The following is a 15975-nucleotide window of genomic DNA, read 5'->3' as shown; positions in this document are numbered from 1 at the left end:
TTGCGCAGCGTCAAGATGCGAATCAGGTGGTCGAACACCTCGCTGTCACTGATCTAAATATATAAACACATTTCAACTTAAAATTACTAAGTTTTTAGTTTATCGAGTGTTTTTTTCTTCCAATACAAGTATTTCGCTGTTTTTTTATTGATGATCTGTGAATTAACCAGTTTGCAAGATGTCGGATATGGACGATGATTTTATGTGTGACGAAGACGATGATTATGATTTGGTAAAGGCTTTTGATTTGCAAATTATAGAGTCTGATGAACCCTAACTGTCAAGATTTGAAAATTGCATTTGAAATTTTACACGTATACAGCTGTGCTCGTCGTTTATTTCCTAACGATATGCTATTGACAAGGTTGAATTATGTTGTACAAACTGAAGTGGATTATATATGAGAAATTTAGGTCGTTGCATATTTAATAGTCGACTGTAAACATTGAAGAACCATCCAGAGAGGGTATATACTATATAGCTCTGAATTCAGTGCATAGTGTAGTTTCAGATGTATTTGGAATTATGAAACTGTGCTTTTTACACTTACAAACTACCTAAAGAAGGGTATTAGCCTCTGCGTCAAAGTGTTTTGTATATATCCTGTCTCTTCGTAATCCCCAGTACCAAGTATTTCTGTGATGGTACAGTTGTACCTATCAATCTTAAAATATTGCTTATTTCCCTGGCTAGTGCAGTGTTCATCTTGTTGCAATATAATACATCATTTCGAAAACATACAATTCATATCTCTGCCAAGAAACATGTCATAGATCAGAGCCTACCATGCATGGCCAGCAGAGCTCAGACCATTCTAGCTACTTTCATGTTGATCCAATGATCAATTTTCAAAACTGTTTTTAGGAATATGAGGAAGACACTAACTCTGAACCAGATGTTGATCTGGAGAACCAATATTACAACTCAAAGGCAATGAAAGAAAATGACCCGAAAGGTGCTTTAGAGAGTTTTCAGAAGGTATCAAACCTGGCTCTATATTGATTGTTCATTAATTCGGTTGTTTTTAAACTGATGATTTCCTTTCAAAGGTCATGGAATTGGAAGAAGACAAAGGAGAGTGGGGATTCAAAGCTTTAAAACAAATGACAAAGATAAATTTTAAAATTGTATGCACATTAAAACACATTAACAAACCAAGTTTAATGTAATTTTACTCTCTCTGACACTGAAAAATATCTTCCATGTTATCAGGGTAACTATTCAGAAATGATGCAACAATACAAACAACTCCTTACTTATATCAAGGTATAACTCTTCTTATCATGACTATTAATGTTATCACCAACGCTGGCAGTATAATCATCATTATTAAATATTTCCATGCTATAATTTCTTTTCAACATACAGAGTGCGGTAACTAGAAATTACTCAGAAAAGTCAATCAATTCTATTCTGGACTACATTTCAACTTCAAAACAGGTGTTCACATTCAGTATATACTATGATTTTTCAACAAAAAACGACTGTGTGCTAGCTTACCGAAAAATGTCTTTGATTTTAGATGGAGTTATTACAGGATTTCTATGAAACAACTTTGGAGGCTTTAAAGGATGCGAAAAATGATAGACTTTGGTTCAAAACTAATACAAAAGTAAATCCCATGCTTTTACTGATATCATTGCATTTACATATATTCTAACAACTTTCCAATTTCTTCAGCTTGGAAAACTTTATTATGACAGAGAAGAATTTGCAAAATTATCTAAAATCCTGAAGCAACTTCATCAATCATGTCAGGTACAAAAAAGGATGTGAATGTTTTTTCATCTCTTTGATAGATGCAAAAATATTGAATTTTCTGTTTTAGACTGATGAAGGTGATGATGACTTGAAAAAAGGGACACAATTGCTGGAGATTTATGCTTTGGAAATTCAAATGTACACAGCACAGGTGAAGAAAGTCTAAACTCAATTAATATCATAGTAATTCTGATACTTGAATTTAAGAAAGCTGCAAGTTACTCTCAAACAAATGCTCTCTAATCTCATCATTTTGTTTCTTTTATGGCAGAAAAATAACAAGAAATTAAAAGTAAGAAGATGCAACCTGCCTTTGAAACTTCCAATTTGTTCGTTTTGATAAACAGAAAATTATTCACCCATCTTTCTTGCAGGCCTTGTATAAAAACTCACTTCAAATTAAATCAGCAATTCCTCACCCTTTGATAATGGGAGTCATACGAGGCAAGTGTTCGGATAAAATATGTTTTATTGTTAAAACGTTTGGCCGAATTTCTCTCGTTAACTTCAAAATCTTTCAAAATCCCGACGGTTGCAGAATGCGGAGGAAAGATGCATCTACGAGAGGCTGACTACGACCAAGCACACACAGACTTTTTCGAAGCTTTCAAAAATTACGACGAATCTGGAAGCCCCAGGTACATTAAACGCTAGTAGAGAGTACGATTTCCAACTTCGTAGTAGAAAATGACGAGTTTCTGTAGAAAGCTAAGTCATGATCAATTTAATGTACATTTCCAGGAGAACGACGTGTTTGAAATATCTTGTTCTTGCAAACATGCTAATGAAATCTGGCATAAACCCTTTTGATTCACAAGAGGTGATACCCGTTTTGTGATTTTTACTATTGTATGATATCATATAAATTGATTGAAGCTTCTTTCTTAACTTTACAATGTCATTCCAGGCAAAACCATATAAGAATGATCCAGAAATCCTGGCAATGACCAACTTAGTCAGGTATCTGATAATTTCCACATCCCATTCTCTCTATTTCTATCCATTATTCCATTATATTCTCTCTATTTCTATCCATTATTCCATTATATCAAAAAAATTATCGTTCTGTAGCTACAGCATTCTTTATTTGTTTCAGTGCCTATCAGAATAACGATATTAATGAATTTGAAAAGATATTAAGAACGAACAGGTCAGGAATGAAGTTATTCAACAGAATTAAGACCTAAGAGTCTCCTTCTCACAAATATGTTTTCTGTAATTTTAGAAAGAATATTATGGATGATCAATTCATCCGGGAACATATCGAAGGTTTTCCAGTTTGTCGCCTTAAAGATTTCTTTCGAAATTTCTAGGAATATTTCACTAATATCACGTTGTTTTCGACTTTCAGATTTACTGCGAAATATAAGAACGCAAGTTCTAATAAAGCTAATAAAGTAAGCTGTGTTCATCAAAGATGAGACACTCATATATTCCCCGGCTTCAATTTTATCAACTTAATAATAAAAAAGTGTTTTTTTCGTAGGCCTTATACTAGAATACATATTCCTTTTATCTCAAAGGTAATTTAATCATTTTCGACTTCACTGCAATGTTACTCATGAGAAACGTTTCAAAACAAAGCTTTCCTTGAAATCTTTCAGGAACTAAATATACCTCCGGAGGAAGTGGAAAGTTTACTTGTATCGTGTATCCTGGATAGGTACTGTAAAACAATATATTTCTTCTTCAAAGCGAGCGCGAGCATACGGAGCAAATAGTGTTGAACTGTGCAACCATTATCAGTATAAATAAAGTCTTGCCTGAAATATTATTTCTATGAAATGAGATAATTCTGATTTCTAGCACCATACCGGGTAAAATAGACCAAGTTAACCAACTTCTGGAACTCGACAAAACATCACAGGAGACTGCACGGTTAGATTGCCTTCTTCGTTTAAACTTAACGATCTAATCTGTATTACTTACAAGTAACTGGACTATAATACTTCTTTCTTTCAACAGGTTTACGGCGCTCGATCGCTGGACAACACAACTCGATTCTTTAAGCTCTGCTGTTGTGAACAAAATAACTTAGAATTTGCTATATTTTGTAGTTTGAAATTTTGTTTAAAGAAAGCAATTCTTGTATAAAATCAATGTCTACTTTGTAGTGTTGTGTCTGATGTTTCCAATATACTGTGTTATCCCTATGACCTAAGTTGACCTACGTCTGAATACAATCTGGGTTATAATTTTTAACATCAAATTCTTCTGCAATTCACAAGATTTTAGACGGATAACATTATTCCCAGATTGAAAGATTACGGACTGTCTTCTCCACACAAAATAGCCGGATAATTCAATCCATTCCAAGCATATGAATTGAGCACGGCTCCTAAAAGTTTCTTGTGTTGACAAACTCGTCTAGTGTCTGGAGTTTTAGATCTGTTACTCTCTTTATTTGCTATCCTCTCAAGCAATGCATCTGTTTGTTCTTTCGTTAGCCTTGGTCTCCTTTCCGTACAGCGTGTCGTCTTTGTAGAACTTTCGGCGTATTTTTTCGGCGAACTTAAACGATTGACCATTTCTTCGATTGCACCAGAGCCTAATTCTTGATGTCCCAATTGTAAACGTGTCTTCTCCATTGTTCCCCAAGGATTACCAGCCATATAAAACGTATTTAAAACTCTGAATATCAACCAAATTTAATAAGACAGTCTCCTTTACCAGGTTAGCAACCAAACGCATGACATAAACCTTTCTAACGCAAGGTCACTTGTGGAAATATGAAACTATAAAATTATTGGTTCGTTGATTATATTGACATTGTTTATTTATCATTATGTTGGATTGACGTCAGTTTTCAGTCCATGACTTGGTGCTGAATGAATTTTGTTAATATCGGCGTCAGCTCAAGGTTAAATTGGCGTCAATTTTTATAATAATCGCTAAATATTTAATCCCCATTGGCTTTAATCTACGTGCATTTGAGAATATTGTCAAAATGTATTCATAATCTAAAAGCAAAACATACAATTGTCATAGAAACCGCTTTGTTGGTACAAAGGTGATATGAAAATGGTGGAATCCGAAAATCACCGCTATTTGAAAGAAATTTTTATACAATAAAGTTAATTTATCGTTTCTTGTATCTATCGACTCTTGTAGTCTACTTGTCATCAGGAACTAGTATTTTATTGTGTGTTATCTTGAGCAAAGTTTTCAACAGCAAAACGGTATTTTAAATACGATAGAAATACAACATTTTATGGATTATATCTATAATGAGTCATTAAACCGTAGTTAAAACCGTTGGCAACAGATCATTAAAGAAGCGTTGTTCAAGACGATCTGTTTAAAGACGAAAGTCCCCGTTCTTGGTCTGGTACCTTCACCATCCTCAGCATAGGAAATTCGCAATGTATTCCTCTTCAAAAATCCGTAAGCCCTGGGGAACGATAACACATCCAAAAGAACGGAATCCTCATAATTTACTTGGCCACCAAAAGCTGTCCGGAAGGCAAATTAAGGAAGTTATAAACAGGCTCTATCAAAAAGATTGGCAAGCGAAGAAAGAAAAGTTGCGCGACAGTTCTGGACATGAAAGGGTGGAGCGAATGAATTCAATGAAGGGTAAGAAGACAGCGGCTGAAGTGGAAGCTATTGTCGAAAGATTGACAAGAAATGCAGAGAAGAATGTGACAGATAGCAACAGAACCGGAGCTATGAAAGAAATGGGCATTTATAATACATATGCCTGCAAAGGATGGAACTAAATATTTCATTGAAACGACCGAATTTGTGAAGTGTTCATGGCGAACGAGCTTAAATTTTGTTGCTCAAAATGACTCTGAAAGTAAATGGATTTTGAGTGTGATAAAAGCAGGGTATTGTCAGTGCACTGAGATTGAGAATGATAAACTCTAATTTAAGGAAAATCATCTTCCTCAGTATTTGGGAATTATTCACTAAAGCTTCAGTCCACCGAACACTCCAGTTTGAGGAACCGCACAGTGGGACATGATAGCAATAAGCATAAAGCACGTTTTAAGAAAGCGACGACAATTTTGTTAACTACTGGGTTAAACTTTCCTTTACTTAAAGGTGGCTCATGACACGATCCGAGACAACTTTACTTTACCGTCGTTTAAGCGGCTGCATGCAGACGTAATGATAAACCTGTTTTGTCTAGAGTGTGGAGACAGCCAGCCTCTCTTAATTTACAATGTGACCTCATGCGGTCAAGTATGATGACTTTAAAAAAGCCTAACTCAAGGTTTTGACTTGCACTGGTAATCTACTTGCAAACTTGGTTACTTGCAAGTGCTAATTACATGCTAATTTACTGCAAATAATGATGTTGTTGTAATGCTAGTGCAATTTTTCATCGTTGAATATACAGAGAACTCCTAATCTCAGCGTTTTCACTAAAAGTTATTAGCATGTATTACTTCAAATTTTTCCAACACAATGGATGTTTACCAAACCTCTTAGCTCTAAAAGCAGCTGAAGGAAGTCGTACTGTTGTGTTCCTCTGTTTACATTTCATTGTTATTGATGTCAAAACTATTCATGAATGGCTTTGTGTCCCAACACTACAGTTGATATTTATAGCGAGTGTTATGGTTACCCCAGACCCTGGATTTGCATAACAGCCTGCATTCTAAGGCAGGTTATCACCACACCACACCGCAACTCGAGTCTGCTCGCAGGTTTGGAACGATAGATGCCAACTTTTTAGTATAATATTGTAAACGATACTGATACAGTACAAACAAATTGTGGAACCAGATCTCTGGTGATGACCACCAGACCTGAGGTGCCAAGAATTTCATCAGCAAAAGCTACAGCCTGCCATAAATTTTTCATACATTTCCTCATGCCGAGTTGGCAGAATTGTATTCCTGTTTTGTGCAAATAAACAGTGCATGTCTTAACAAATTCTGAGCATATTTTTACTGACTTCTAAAACGTGCTACATGCATTGTGGAACCGACATATTTTTTGATATTTAATTAGCGTTAATTACAATTGTCGCCATAACAGTATACCACTTGACGTTTCCGGATTAAGATAAAAATGTTAAACAACTGAACAAGATGAATCGTAAGATTTCGTCGAGATTATGCAATTCACTACACATTCGCTCTACTCGTTTTCCGTCCTAGTTATTCGATCAATGATGAACTGATATACTAGCTTCTAGCTAAACTGAACTACGATAATACGTAATTACCAGCAGTGATCAACCATTCACTGTTAGAAAATGTTAAAAAGTTCAAAAATTCCTGACAATCGGTAGGGGTCATAACTTAAAACGCAGTTGTCGGCGGACACATAGTTGCTCATAAATCTATAAACCGTAAAGACTAGCAAGAGTGGACAGTCAACTCTCATAGATCATTTGTCTAAACACAATTTCCAAATACATAAGTCTTATAAGGTTTTGTTCTGGTTTTAACTGGATTTGAATCAGTTTATCGAAAGACATTATACATGCAATTGGCCTGGAAGGCTAATGCTCAACAATGACAAAGTCATGTGTTGTTTTTCAAATACTCAGATACTCAAAACAGTCAACTGAGCCAAGCTCTTGACAATTGGCCAGAGATCATCTTGCGCAATACCGTTTAAAATCTGTATGAAAACAAGCTATTGCTATTATATGAGTCCAGGTGTTTTTCAATTGAGCTTTTTTTTCTGATAACAGATTTCTGGCTTGACAGACAATGCTAATGTTATAATCGATTGATGTCTTGTCTGGGCATATCCAGATATCAAATCTGTGTTGACCAATATTATCATACAATGTTTATCCTGATTCTGGAATGAGCGAGTACTGGAATATATCTGGTTTCATGAATCATTGCAGAATGACTCCTGTAGATCACGTGAACTCAGGCTAAAATTATCTAGAAATAACTACTACACTTCAACATTTAAATTACAGTTGATTAGACGAAATTTTAACTTCTATGTAAAATATTTGGGTAATAATGAGCAGACAATTCATTTAAAATATTCATGAAATCATTCTAGACGAATTTCAGAATGTCAATACATTCCTCTCTAGATCTGTTTCAAACGAGGTCCGTACGTGTAATTGGCAAATAGTCATCGAAGCAGGTCCTGTCTGTATATAACCAGCCATGCTGGTTCAAATCACGGGTGATTTTCCACGGCCACAGAAAGGTTTCCTGGTTTCCTGTCAGCGACAGGTTAGGTCAAGCATGCGAATATACCGAACGAAACATTGAAGATTTGAGTAGCCTTGCGGTGGTCGGTCCGATATAATTTGTCGTCTTCTAGAAAATGTTATACAGGTTATAAAAAAGTGACATTCTAAGAATAAAGCAGTCTTGAAAATTAAGAATTGATTTGAAAAGAACCAAGACGGCTTTAATCTTGCTACTTGATATTTCGTTCAATTGTCGACGGGGTTTATACTAGACGATCTAAACCCGAATACCTCACTACGCAATGGAACAATGCCAAACACTGAACGCCAAAAAAGATCTTGTTGACCAAAGCAATAACGCCGGCGTTATGATATATTTGCACTTTGATTTGAAATGCACGCGATTGAAATGCATCTTGGGAGGTGAGTTTAAAGAACCGATATCAAGTGCCAGATTATTTTCCCTCACAAATAGCCAATGCATGCATTCCATAGAAAACGAAACTGGAAGAAATAGCTCTCAGCCTCCAGGATCCAATATCCCCCAAATTGCAACATTACGACGGTGACCCAACTGAATGAAATTGGACAGACAAAATGTAACCTGAAAGATTAGTTCATTTGAGTCAGGCTTTAAAATGTCGCGGTGTTAAGATCCATAGACAATGGCATATGTAAATCACTTAAACTGCAATGCACAGGTTGCAAAATTTATCCGATTAGCTGTCTCATCGCGGAAAGAGATTCACCTTTGCAGATTCACAAAGGATGCGGCATTGCAGTGCCTATATTAAAAGTGATCAAAGATCTTGGAAACGAGCGGAGATATTTTGCAAAGCGTGGCTTTTATTAAAATTGTTTACATTCTCAATTCGCGTTTTTTCGTGTTCATACAAGAACTGGAGCGTCGAAGCGCATCGAAAGGAATTATGGTCAGGAAATTGGCCAGTTGAAATTGAACAGGAAATGGTAGAGGTCTTCGTATATGAGATATATGCGTGGGCTTTTTCTCTCATTCCAAGTGAGGCCTGACTACGGTAAAGAGTAGTGCATTTTGACTATCAACAAATCTGCGTAAATCGCTCCAAAATTTACTGAAGGATATAGGACGAAGGTGAAGCAGGTTTTGTTTGAATAATTCACACGATTCTTTCTAAACGCTTTGGAAGATGTCCATTATTCTCTAACGCGCGTTTACAAATATTCGCAGGAAAATGGAGGAATTATTAAGCGTCGAAGATGAGCTGTTTTTATTCGAGACTTTTTTGAAATTGTCAAGTCAGAGTTACATCGACGAGACAGAAGGGTTTCTCTCTGAGGACGAAAGCGACGTACCGCTGTCACATTATTTTATTTACGAAAAAGGTGAGTCTCGCTTCCAGGTGTTGCGTGTAGCGAGGTGCGGGGTCCGTTAGCATCTTGTGGGTTATATACATTTCTCGGTCATAAACGGTTTACAAGTGATTTAAGTCTTGTATTTAAAACCTTATTAGTAATCGTTATTTCATCGTGGTTGAAATCTAGCCAAGTTCATATCAGCATTGTGCGCGGTTACTTCACGAGACGTGGTGATCCTTAGGGGAGAGGTGGGGTCAAGGATCGAAGGGTGGGAGAGATCAGGGATCGAAGGGGCAAAGGGGTAAAAATGTACCCGAAAGCACGGGGGAGTATATATTGAAAGGTATAAACTAGAGGTAATTTAGAGCGGAAAAGCGCTGTATTCAGGTGAAGACCAGCCTGGATCGCAAGAATATGCTCGAATAGAGAGTGGATACGGCTCTCGATTGTACAGCGCCTTCACACCAACGCGAATAAGACTGAGGCGACATTTGAAGTTTTTAAAATCAATTCCCGACATTCTCATCAGGGGAGCGTTTGTCAATTATGTGGGAACATAGGTTTAAACGCACGGCCATTTACCGGTTTTATTATTCATGCTTGGAATCGATTGCGTTGCGACACCCCGTCTGTCATGATCACACCAATTTTAGCAATTGCTCGGAACCGAGTCACGAGAGAAAAATGAGACAACGCAACGCGCAACAAATGATAAATCAACACTTGGCCATTCGAATACAAATCTTAAAAGCCTACCAGGATCTGAACGCTCGTATCACTTTGGTTTTCCGGGTAGGAAGTTGGAGAAATTGTTAACCTGGCACGAATAAGACACTGCTTGACAAAAAACAGGCCTTGCTTTATCGCCATCAATCATATGATCATTGAGATTACTGTGTGATCAATTTTACATTTCGAGGACATAATTGCATAAAAATACTTTCGTTTGTAGATAGTTGAATGTTTAAAAATGTCACCAATGCACGTTTTTGTTTTCCTAATTAGGGTTATTAATTATAGAGCGGTTGAGGTTTTCCTTCTGCCAACTGCGCGAAATCATGAAAGAATGATTTGAATAAAAAAATCATCAACTGGTTGCCAGAAAGAGAAGTGACCAGTGTATTGACCATGGGCTACTGGCGACCGGGAAAAATAAACAATGGTTGCCTTTCCATGGGTATCATTTTCCGAGGAATAACTTTATCATTGATTTCATGATACAGGCTCAAACGGAAGAATCGGTCAAAAGCCATACAAGGGCACCTGACATAATGTATTTTCATTGTAATATCAATCATAATTGGGGTAAGATTTCTATAGATACCGCAATCACAAAGTGAAAGCAAATAGCAGGAGGTAGATTGAAAATTATAAACTTTCGGCTTATAGTGCATGATTGTGTTATTTACAACAATTATTGTCGATATTCAAAACAGAATTCTAAACAGTCTGGTAGATGCGGACTTGGCAAGCTAACGAATCCATACATGTCTTTTGGGGGCAGTTTCAGGGGCTTGACACGAGAAGATCGGTATTTGCATTAAGAATATACAGCCCTAAATTATTCACGGTAAGAGCCAGGTACCAAGCCTGAAGATATGAAATATGGCAGGCTGTCGTGGGAGAGTTTTCCTCTCATTTACCTCCCTCACAATCCATCTTGCCAAAATATAATTCCACTGGTAAAACAAGTCCCGATGCATCGTTTTGGTAGCTAACTATAAACAAGTCAATCATACGCGCAGAATGTCATCATTTTAAACAGACATGCATGAGAAAGATCAAATTAGTGCTTTGTCTATTTCAATAGCTGCACTTGATTCCCCAAAAAGACGTAAGAAGCCACTTGAGTTAATTTTAATAAAAATCAAATGGTTTGTGATATGACTTCCATATGTAAACATAGCAATGTCACGCTCATTTTGCAAGAACCTAAACAGCACAGGTACGATCCGTTGTCGAAAACATCGTGTTAAATGCATGCTTTCGCTTTTTCATACTGGTAAATTGCTGGAGTTCCTGACACGCGAGAAAGACTGCATTACTTCCTGGTTGAATTAAGAAAACATTCATTAATATTCCTCATCATCATTTCTTTTTTAAAGATTGTAAAATAATTCAATTCAGAGTGCCCAGCAGGACAATAACTCTAAGTTAAATTAAATATAGGAACGGAACTTTGACGCCATGATTAAGTAAAACATTATGTAATAACTTCCAGAACTACGAGCGTCAAAAGTTAACTGAAACGACGGGTCAGTATAATGCGAATAAAATCCGTTTGATTATAACGCTAGTCTCATAATCTCCACAAATAGAAATCCCCTTCAATTTCAACTTAGTGCATCCAATATTGAAATACTTCTCGACAGGATAGACTCGTTGTTTCACACGGTGGTTGTAGGAAATTGATTGAAACACCCACAATGTTAAGAATCACTTGAAAACGAACGAGCCAATATCATTTAGTTGTCATGCTACAACAAATATTGGTCTATATCGAACGAGGAAATATTTTCCTCCATTTAAACCCTGCGGTGGCTTTGTCTGTAAGCGGAAAGTTCTTAATGCAGATTACAGCATACTTATCTGACACGTTCATAATCGGATATAGAATTAAAAACAAAATTTCCGTTCTCTTCCAGAGTCTGAACAATGTCCAAGTCCAGTGGAAACTATACCCTCTCCCACCTCACCACAGCAGTTCTTTCCCCAAATCTACCCAAGAAGCCCCTCCCCATGTGAATCACCCACATCCCTCTTCCCTCCGATACGATTAGAGAGCATTCTCTTCCCAGACCCCGCAACACCTCCACTTGCAACACCGCCACCTACACCCACGCCTCTCCCACCACAGACCCCCCAATATACAATCCAAGAGTTCAAGCCGGAGCCGTTACCCCAACCTATGTTCTCCCCCCCTCCTCCAGAGGCAGAATCGGCCGGGGTTCACTTTATCGACCTCAAAGACCTTTATGAGAAAGCGCAGGTGAGACGGAGGGGGACCTCAGAACAACGACTGGTCGACTGTCGAATACACATGGTTGCCAATTTCTCCTCAATACCGAGCAACGTACAAGTCTGGGTCCGAAGATTTGCTGAGATCAAGGGATTTCAAAGTACAGTAGAGTTACCCGTAACCATCGAAAAAACTTTGCCCAACATGGTAATTATACTAACTTAACTACATTCTGACGCTAGATCAATCAGTCTTATTAAACAGCCGACAGTAAAAGTAAGGATTACGTCTTGTTATTTCAGAAGGAACTTAATGTCACGTCTTGTTATTTCAGAAGAACCAACTGTTAACAAGGATAGGAATGATTTCTTCCATAGGATAACTTATTTTCTCGACTTATTTAACCATCTTTTCTTTATTTAGCAATATTTCTCAGTAAATTTGGATGCCGTCTACATGACATCATTAGGAAAGAAGTTTTATCAACTCAGTACGACTGATAGGTTGAGAAAGAACCGTTTCGTGATTCACGTCAACTTAATCTTCGAGGACAACAGTGCAGCACAATTCAAGAGTGAACCTTTCTTAATCAGAAGTCGAAAACTGTCCCCAAACCCACGAAAGCCACGCTCCTATAGCGCCTCATAATACTCTGAGGAATCATTCAGAGATATGCTAAAAAAAGAAAGGATGCAAAACCTCGACAAAAAACAAACACTCAAGTCAAGAGTTGTTACAATAATCATTTCAGCAAAGAATGACATGGACACGGAAGATATTCAGTATAGAGGATATTGAAAAATCCTTGCACGTAGCAAAGCTAATTAAATTTAAACCTGGATTATCCAAAGGACGTTCATTACTTCATTTTTTTTAACGCCAAGTATCGAGGAGTTTTGACAGAACAACCAAATCCAAAAGGCTGAGCTAGCGAGCTTAAGAGAAGAACTCAGCCTTGAACTTGGTTAGTTATGAATTTCTTGCGAAAAAATTCTCTGAGCTACGATTTCTAAAATGTGATCCAGTAGCACAAGGAAGTAGTGAGTTTAACTTGCACCAAATTTATGACATGAAACTGGGTTCCTGATACTACGGCTAGCTCTTCTCGTTTCACGTCCGGTGTCATAGATTTGGTGATTCATAAACTCGCTACTTGTGAGATACAAGAAGTGTCGTGTGGGAAGTGATTGACACGAGTGTTTTACACAGTACGGAGCGAAACGTGCTGCATTTCATGTATCTAAACTACTCAATGTTTTTAGTGCAATATTCTGCGTTTTGTCTGATAACGACGTACATTCATCAGATAATGATGAACATTTATCACATATCGCCATTTCATTTCAGGATTTTAAGCTGTAAATAGAGCTTGTTCTTTCTTTCTTTCGTTCTGTTGAAGATTAAATGCAAACGTTCAGAGATTCATCATCGTCTGCTGGCGTGTACGTTTAACTAAATCCAAAATCAGACGAAGTTAGCTGGGCTGAGAGGAACCTGCTTATTTCTATTGTTAAATTTACCTGCCCGACATCACTTAATTATTTATGAAACCATCAGTGATTTTTGGTCAAAACAAATTTTACAAGTCAACAATATTCTAACAAAGATTTTAGTAAAATCGTCTGTTTTGGAAGTCCGGTATTCTCTAGCATTATAAAGGTTTGTGGATAGAAAAGATTGTTAGTAATGACAGATGATTGAAAACTGTACATAATAGCTAAAAATATTTCTTTGTCAACTATAGAGATGTATATGTATTGAATTTTAAAATATTATATACTAGCTCTTTTAATGTTATGTTTGAAATAAATCCGGTAAAAATAATTGAATACAAAGTTACTTGCAGGCAAATGCATTTTAAACGTCTTGGATGAATCTCATTTATACATTTTGCATGAAACCTTAGTTTGAACTTTTGTTTTGATGTATATGATCTTATATACGATCACGAATTATTCAACGACCAGTCTAAAAATATAATGATCTTGTTCAATTGAAATGAATTTTTTTATACTGAATGGCGCTGACTCGTTCTTCCAAAAGGTCCAGAAAGAATCATCTCTTATTGATCCAGTGTTACTACAGGAGGAAACCTAACCCAAACTAGTTTTTTTCAGTTCTAAACTGTTCTTCCTAGAGGTCCAGTAAGGATCATCTCTTATTGATCCAGTGTTACTACAGGAGGAAACCTAACCCAAACTAGTTTTTTTCAGTTCTAAACTGTTCTTCCTAGAGGTCCAGTAAGGATCATCTCTTATTGATCCAGTGTTACTACAGGAGGAAACCTAAACTAAACTAGTTTTTTTCAGTTTTAAACTGTTATCTCTGGGTAATAAGACTGTATTTGAACGATGTATTTTTGTATAGGAAACCCGAGAGAAATGCTCACAAAGGAACAATACTGAAACCTCAAGTCAATCATGTTTCCAATCTTAAAAAATGACACCCTCAAGAAATACATACATACTACAATAATGCCTGAACATTTGACCCTAACCGGGTTTCCAAATCCTCGGAACAATCATACAGGAACATTGACCTCATCGATGGGTACCAGACTTCGAGAGAGGAACGTCCGGTTACATAATGAAAATGTATCGCTGTACATGTTCATTGGACTGTTTGTCGCTTTTGTACTTATCAGCACTTTCGTAATCTCGGTTGAACTATATAAAAGTGGGAGATGTAAATGGCAAACTAGAGCCATGAAAAAATTTGATTATACTTATGGCATATGAGCCGGCTCTGGGAAAAGAAAAGAAGTGCTTATCTATTTCCCCAATGGCTGGCTTTCTCTGCAACTTTTCAAATTCATATTTCAAAATATCTGGCATTGAAAACAACTCAAGATTTTCTACTAATTGTGGACTTGGTTTATTTATTAATACTGATCCTTGAGATAGTTTAATCAGATCGTTGAATGCGCAATTTTTCGGCCGACTCGACTATGGTCGAATATGCCGTTTTCCGGCGGTTCCTCAACACAACCATGGTCGAATGTGCCATTTCCAACCCGTCATATCATGGATAGTCAGTAAAAGAAATAAAGAACAAAAATAGAAAAACAGAACAGAATCAACGAAGATAAAAAATAAAAACTTGTGAAATAAATACATACAATTTAGGCCCAAATTGTACCGCCGAATCAAGCGGACAAAATTAACAAAACATTTTAGCAAACTAAGCCGTTCAGTCATTTATATTGAGTTTCCTTTCGAGAATGACGGTTATTTTGACGTTAAAAACCAACAAGGATTGTTTCAAAACACTAAAAGAATATCAAAACACTAAAATTTCTCGCTAAAAATACTTAAAAAACGTTCAGTCGTGTAAATCTTGTTATTTCCAAGCGTGTGCCTTATTAGTCGTTTTCTATGCATATACTTGTTAAGGACCGCCCCCCCGAGACCAGGAAAAGCTTAAATACGTTAAATTTATCTTCGCTCTCAGGGCTAGCCACTGTAGCTGATTCGTCTATGACGCTAGGCTTGTGGCGATGCATACTCTGTTTCTCACTGAGACGTAACGGTTAGGTGCACATACATCATGGTCTGGGGGCCGTAGTGCATCTCCCCCTTAGACGGCCGTTAAGATGTGAGTTATGGGGGGGAGTTCTTCCTATAGCAACCGCCTTGCACCTTTCGTAGTTGTAACTATGCTGAATATTGCAGCCGGTTGTATAACCAGGTTAGATTGTGGCATAGGCTGGATGATCTCTTTTGGGTGTTTTTCCCCAAATTTTTTTTTTGGCACGCTTTCCAAATTTTTGTTTTACATACAAAAAAATACTGTTATT

At 36.9% G+C, this 15975-nt stretch overlaps 2 protein-coding genes across 4 annotated transcripts; both read left to right on the top strand.

The window, feature by feature from the left end:
* Window positions 1–71: 71 nt before the first annotated feature.
* LOC114533810 (COP9 signalosome complex subunit 2) lies at window positions 72–3846 on the top strand. Its single transcript, XM_028555408.1, has 20 exons — window positions 72–232; window positions 865–978; window positions 1050–1127; window positions 1213–1266; window positions 1369–1440; window positions 1523–1612; window positions 1681–1758; window positions 1829–1912; window positions 2033–2053; window positions 2136–2205; window positions 2300–2399; window positions 2503–2581; window positions 2669–2721; window positions 2858–2911; window positions 2987–3030; window positions 3113–3158; window positions 3248–3284; window positions 3366–3424; window positions 3568–3639; window positions 3727–3846. Exons 1-20 carry the CDS (start codon window positions 179–181, stop codon window positions 3797–3799), a joined length of 1332 nt encoding a protein of 443 aa, XP_028411209.1. The 5' UTR covers window positions 72–178; the 3' UTR covers window positions 3800–3846.
* Window positions 3847–8813: 4967 nt separating this feature from the next.
* On the top strand, window positions 8814–15038 carry LOC114533811. Of its 3 annotated transcripts, none has more exons than XR_003688090.1 (4): window positions 8814–9247; window positions 11866–12386; window positions 12603–13838; window positions 14547–15038. XR_003688090.1 is itself a non-coding variant. In XM_028555410.1 (4 exons), the coding sequence occupies exons 2-4, from the start codon at window positions 9097–9099 to the stop codon at window positions 12825–12827; spliced, it is 897 nt and encodes a 298-aa protein (XP_028411211.1). In that variant the 5' UTR covers window positions 8814–8996; window positions 9093–9096; the 3' UTR covers window positions 12828–13985. The 3 variants fall into 3 exon arrangements, 2 of the variants coding, with proteins under 2 accessions (XP_028411211.1, XP_028411210.1); XM_028555410.1 differs by lacking the exon at window positions 14547–15038 and having other exon boundaries at window positions 8814–8996; window positions 9093–9247; window positions 12603–13985; XM_028555409.1 differs by lacking the exon at window positions 14547–15038 and having other exon boundaries at window positions 12603–13985.
* The last annotated feature ends 937 nt before the right edge of the window (window positions 15039–15975 follow it).

The sequence above is a fragment of the Dendronephthya gigantea genome, unplaced genomic scaffold, assembly GCF_004324835.1.
Source record: "Dendronephthya gigantea isolate DGI-Jeju-01 unplaced genomic scaffold, DenGig_1.0 000095F, whole genome shotgun sequence".
In the NCBI taxonomy this organism is placed as follows: Eukaryota; Metazoa; Cnidaria; class Anthozoa; order Malacalcyonacea; family Nephtheidae; genus Dendronephthya; species Dendronephthya gigantea.
This window is presented reverse-complemented; position numbering and strand designations above follow the sequence as displayed.

Excerpts from the sequence above, each read along its gene's own strand:
- LOC114533811 (XM_028555410.1), top strand. The coding sequence starts at position 9,097 with ATGGAGGAATTATTAAGCGTCGAAGATGAGCTGTTTTTATTCGAGACT. Across the intron at positions 9,248-11,865 it reads TTATTTTATTTACGAAAAAG|AGTCTGAACAATGTCCAAGT; the intron begins GTGAGTCTCGCT and ends GTTCTCTTCCAG. Across the intron at positions 12,387-12,602 it reads AAAAAACTTTGCCCAACATG|CAATATTTCTCAGTAAATTT; the intron begins GTAATTATACTA and ends TTCTTTATTTAG.
- LOC114533810 (XM_028555408.1), top strand. The coding sequence starts at position 179 with ATGTCGGATATGGACGATGATTTTATGTGTGACGAAGACGATGATTAT. Across the intron at positions 2,582-2,668 it reads ACCCTTTTGATTCACAAGAG|GCAAAACCATATAAGAATGA; the intron begins GTGATACCCGTT and ends ATGTCATTCCAG. Across the intron at positions 3,159-3,247 it reads GTTCTAATAAAGCTAATAAA|GCCTTATACTAGAATACATA; the intron begins GTAAGCTGTGTT and ends TTTTTTTCGTAG.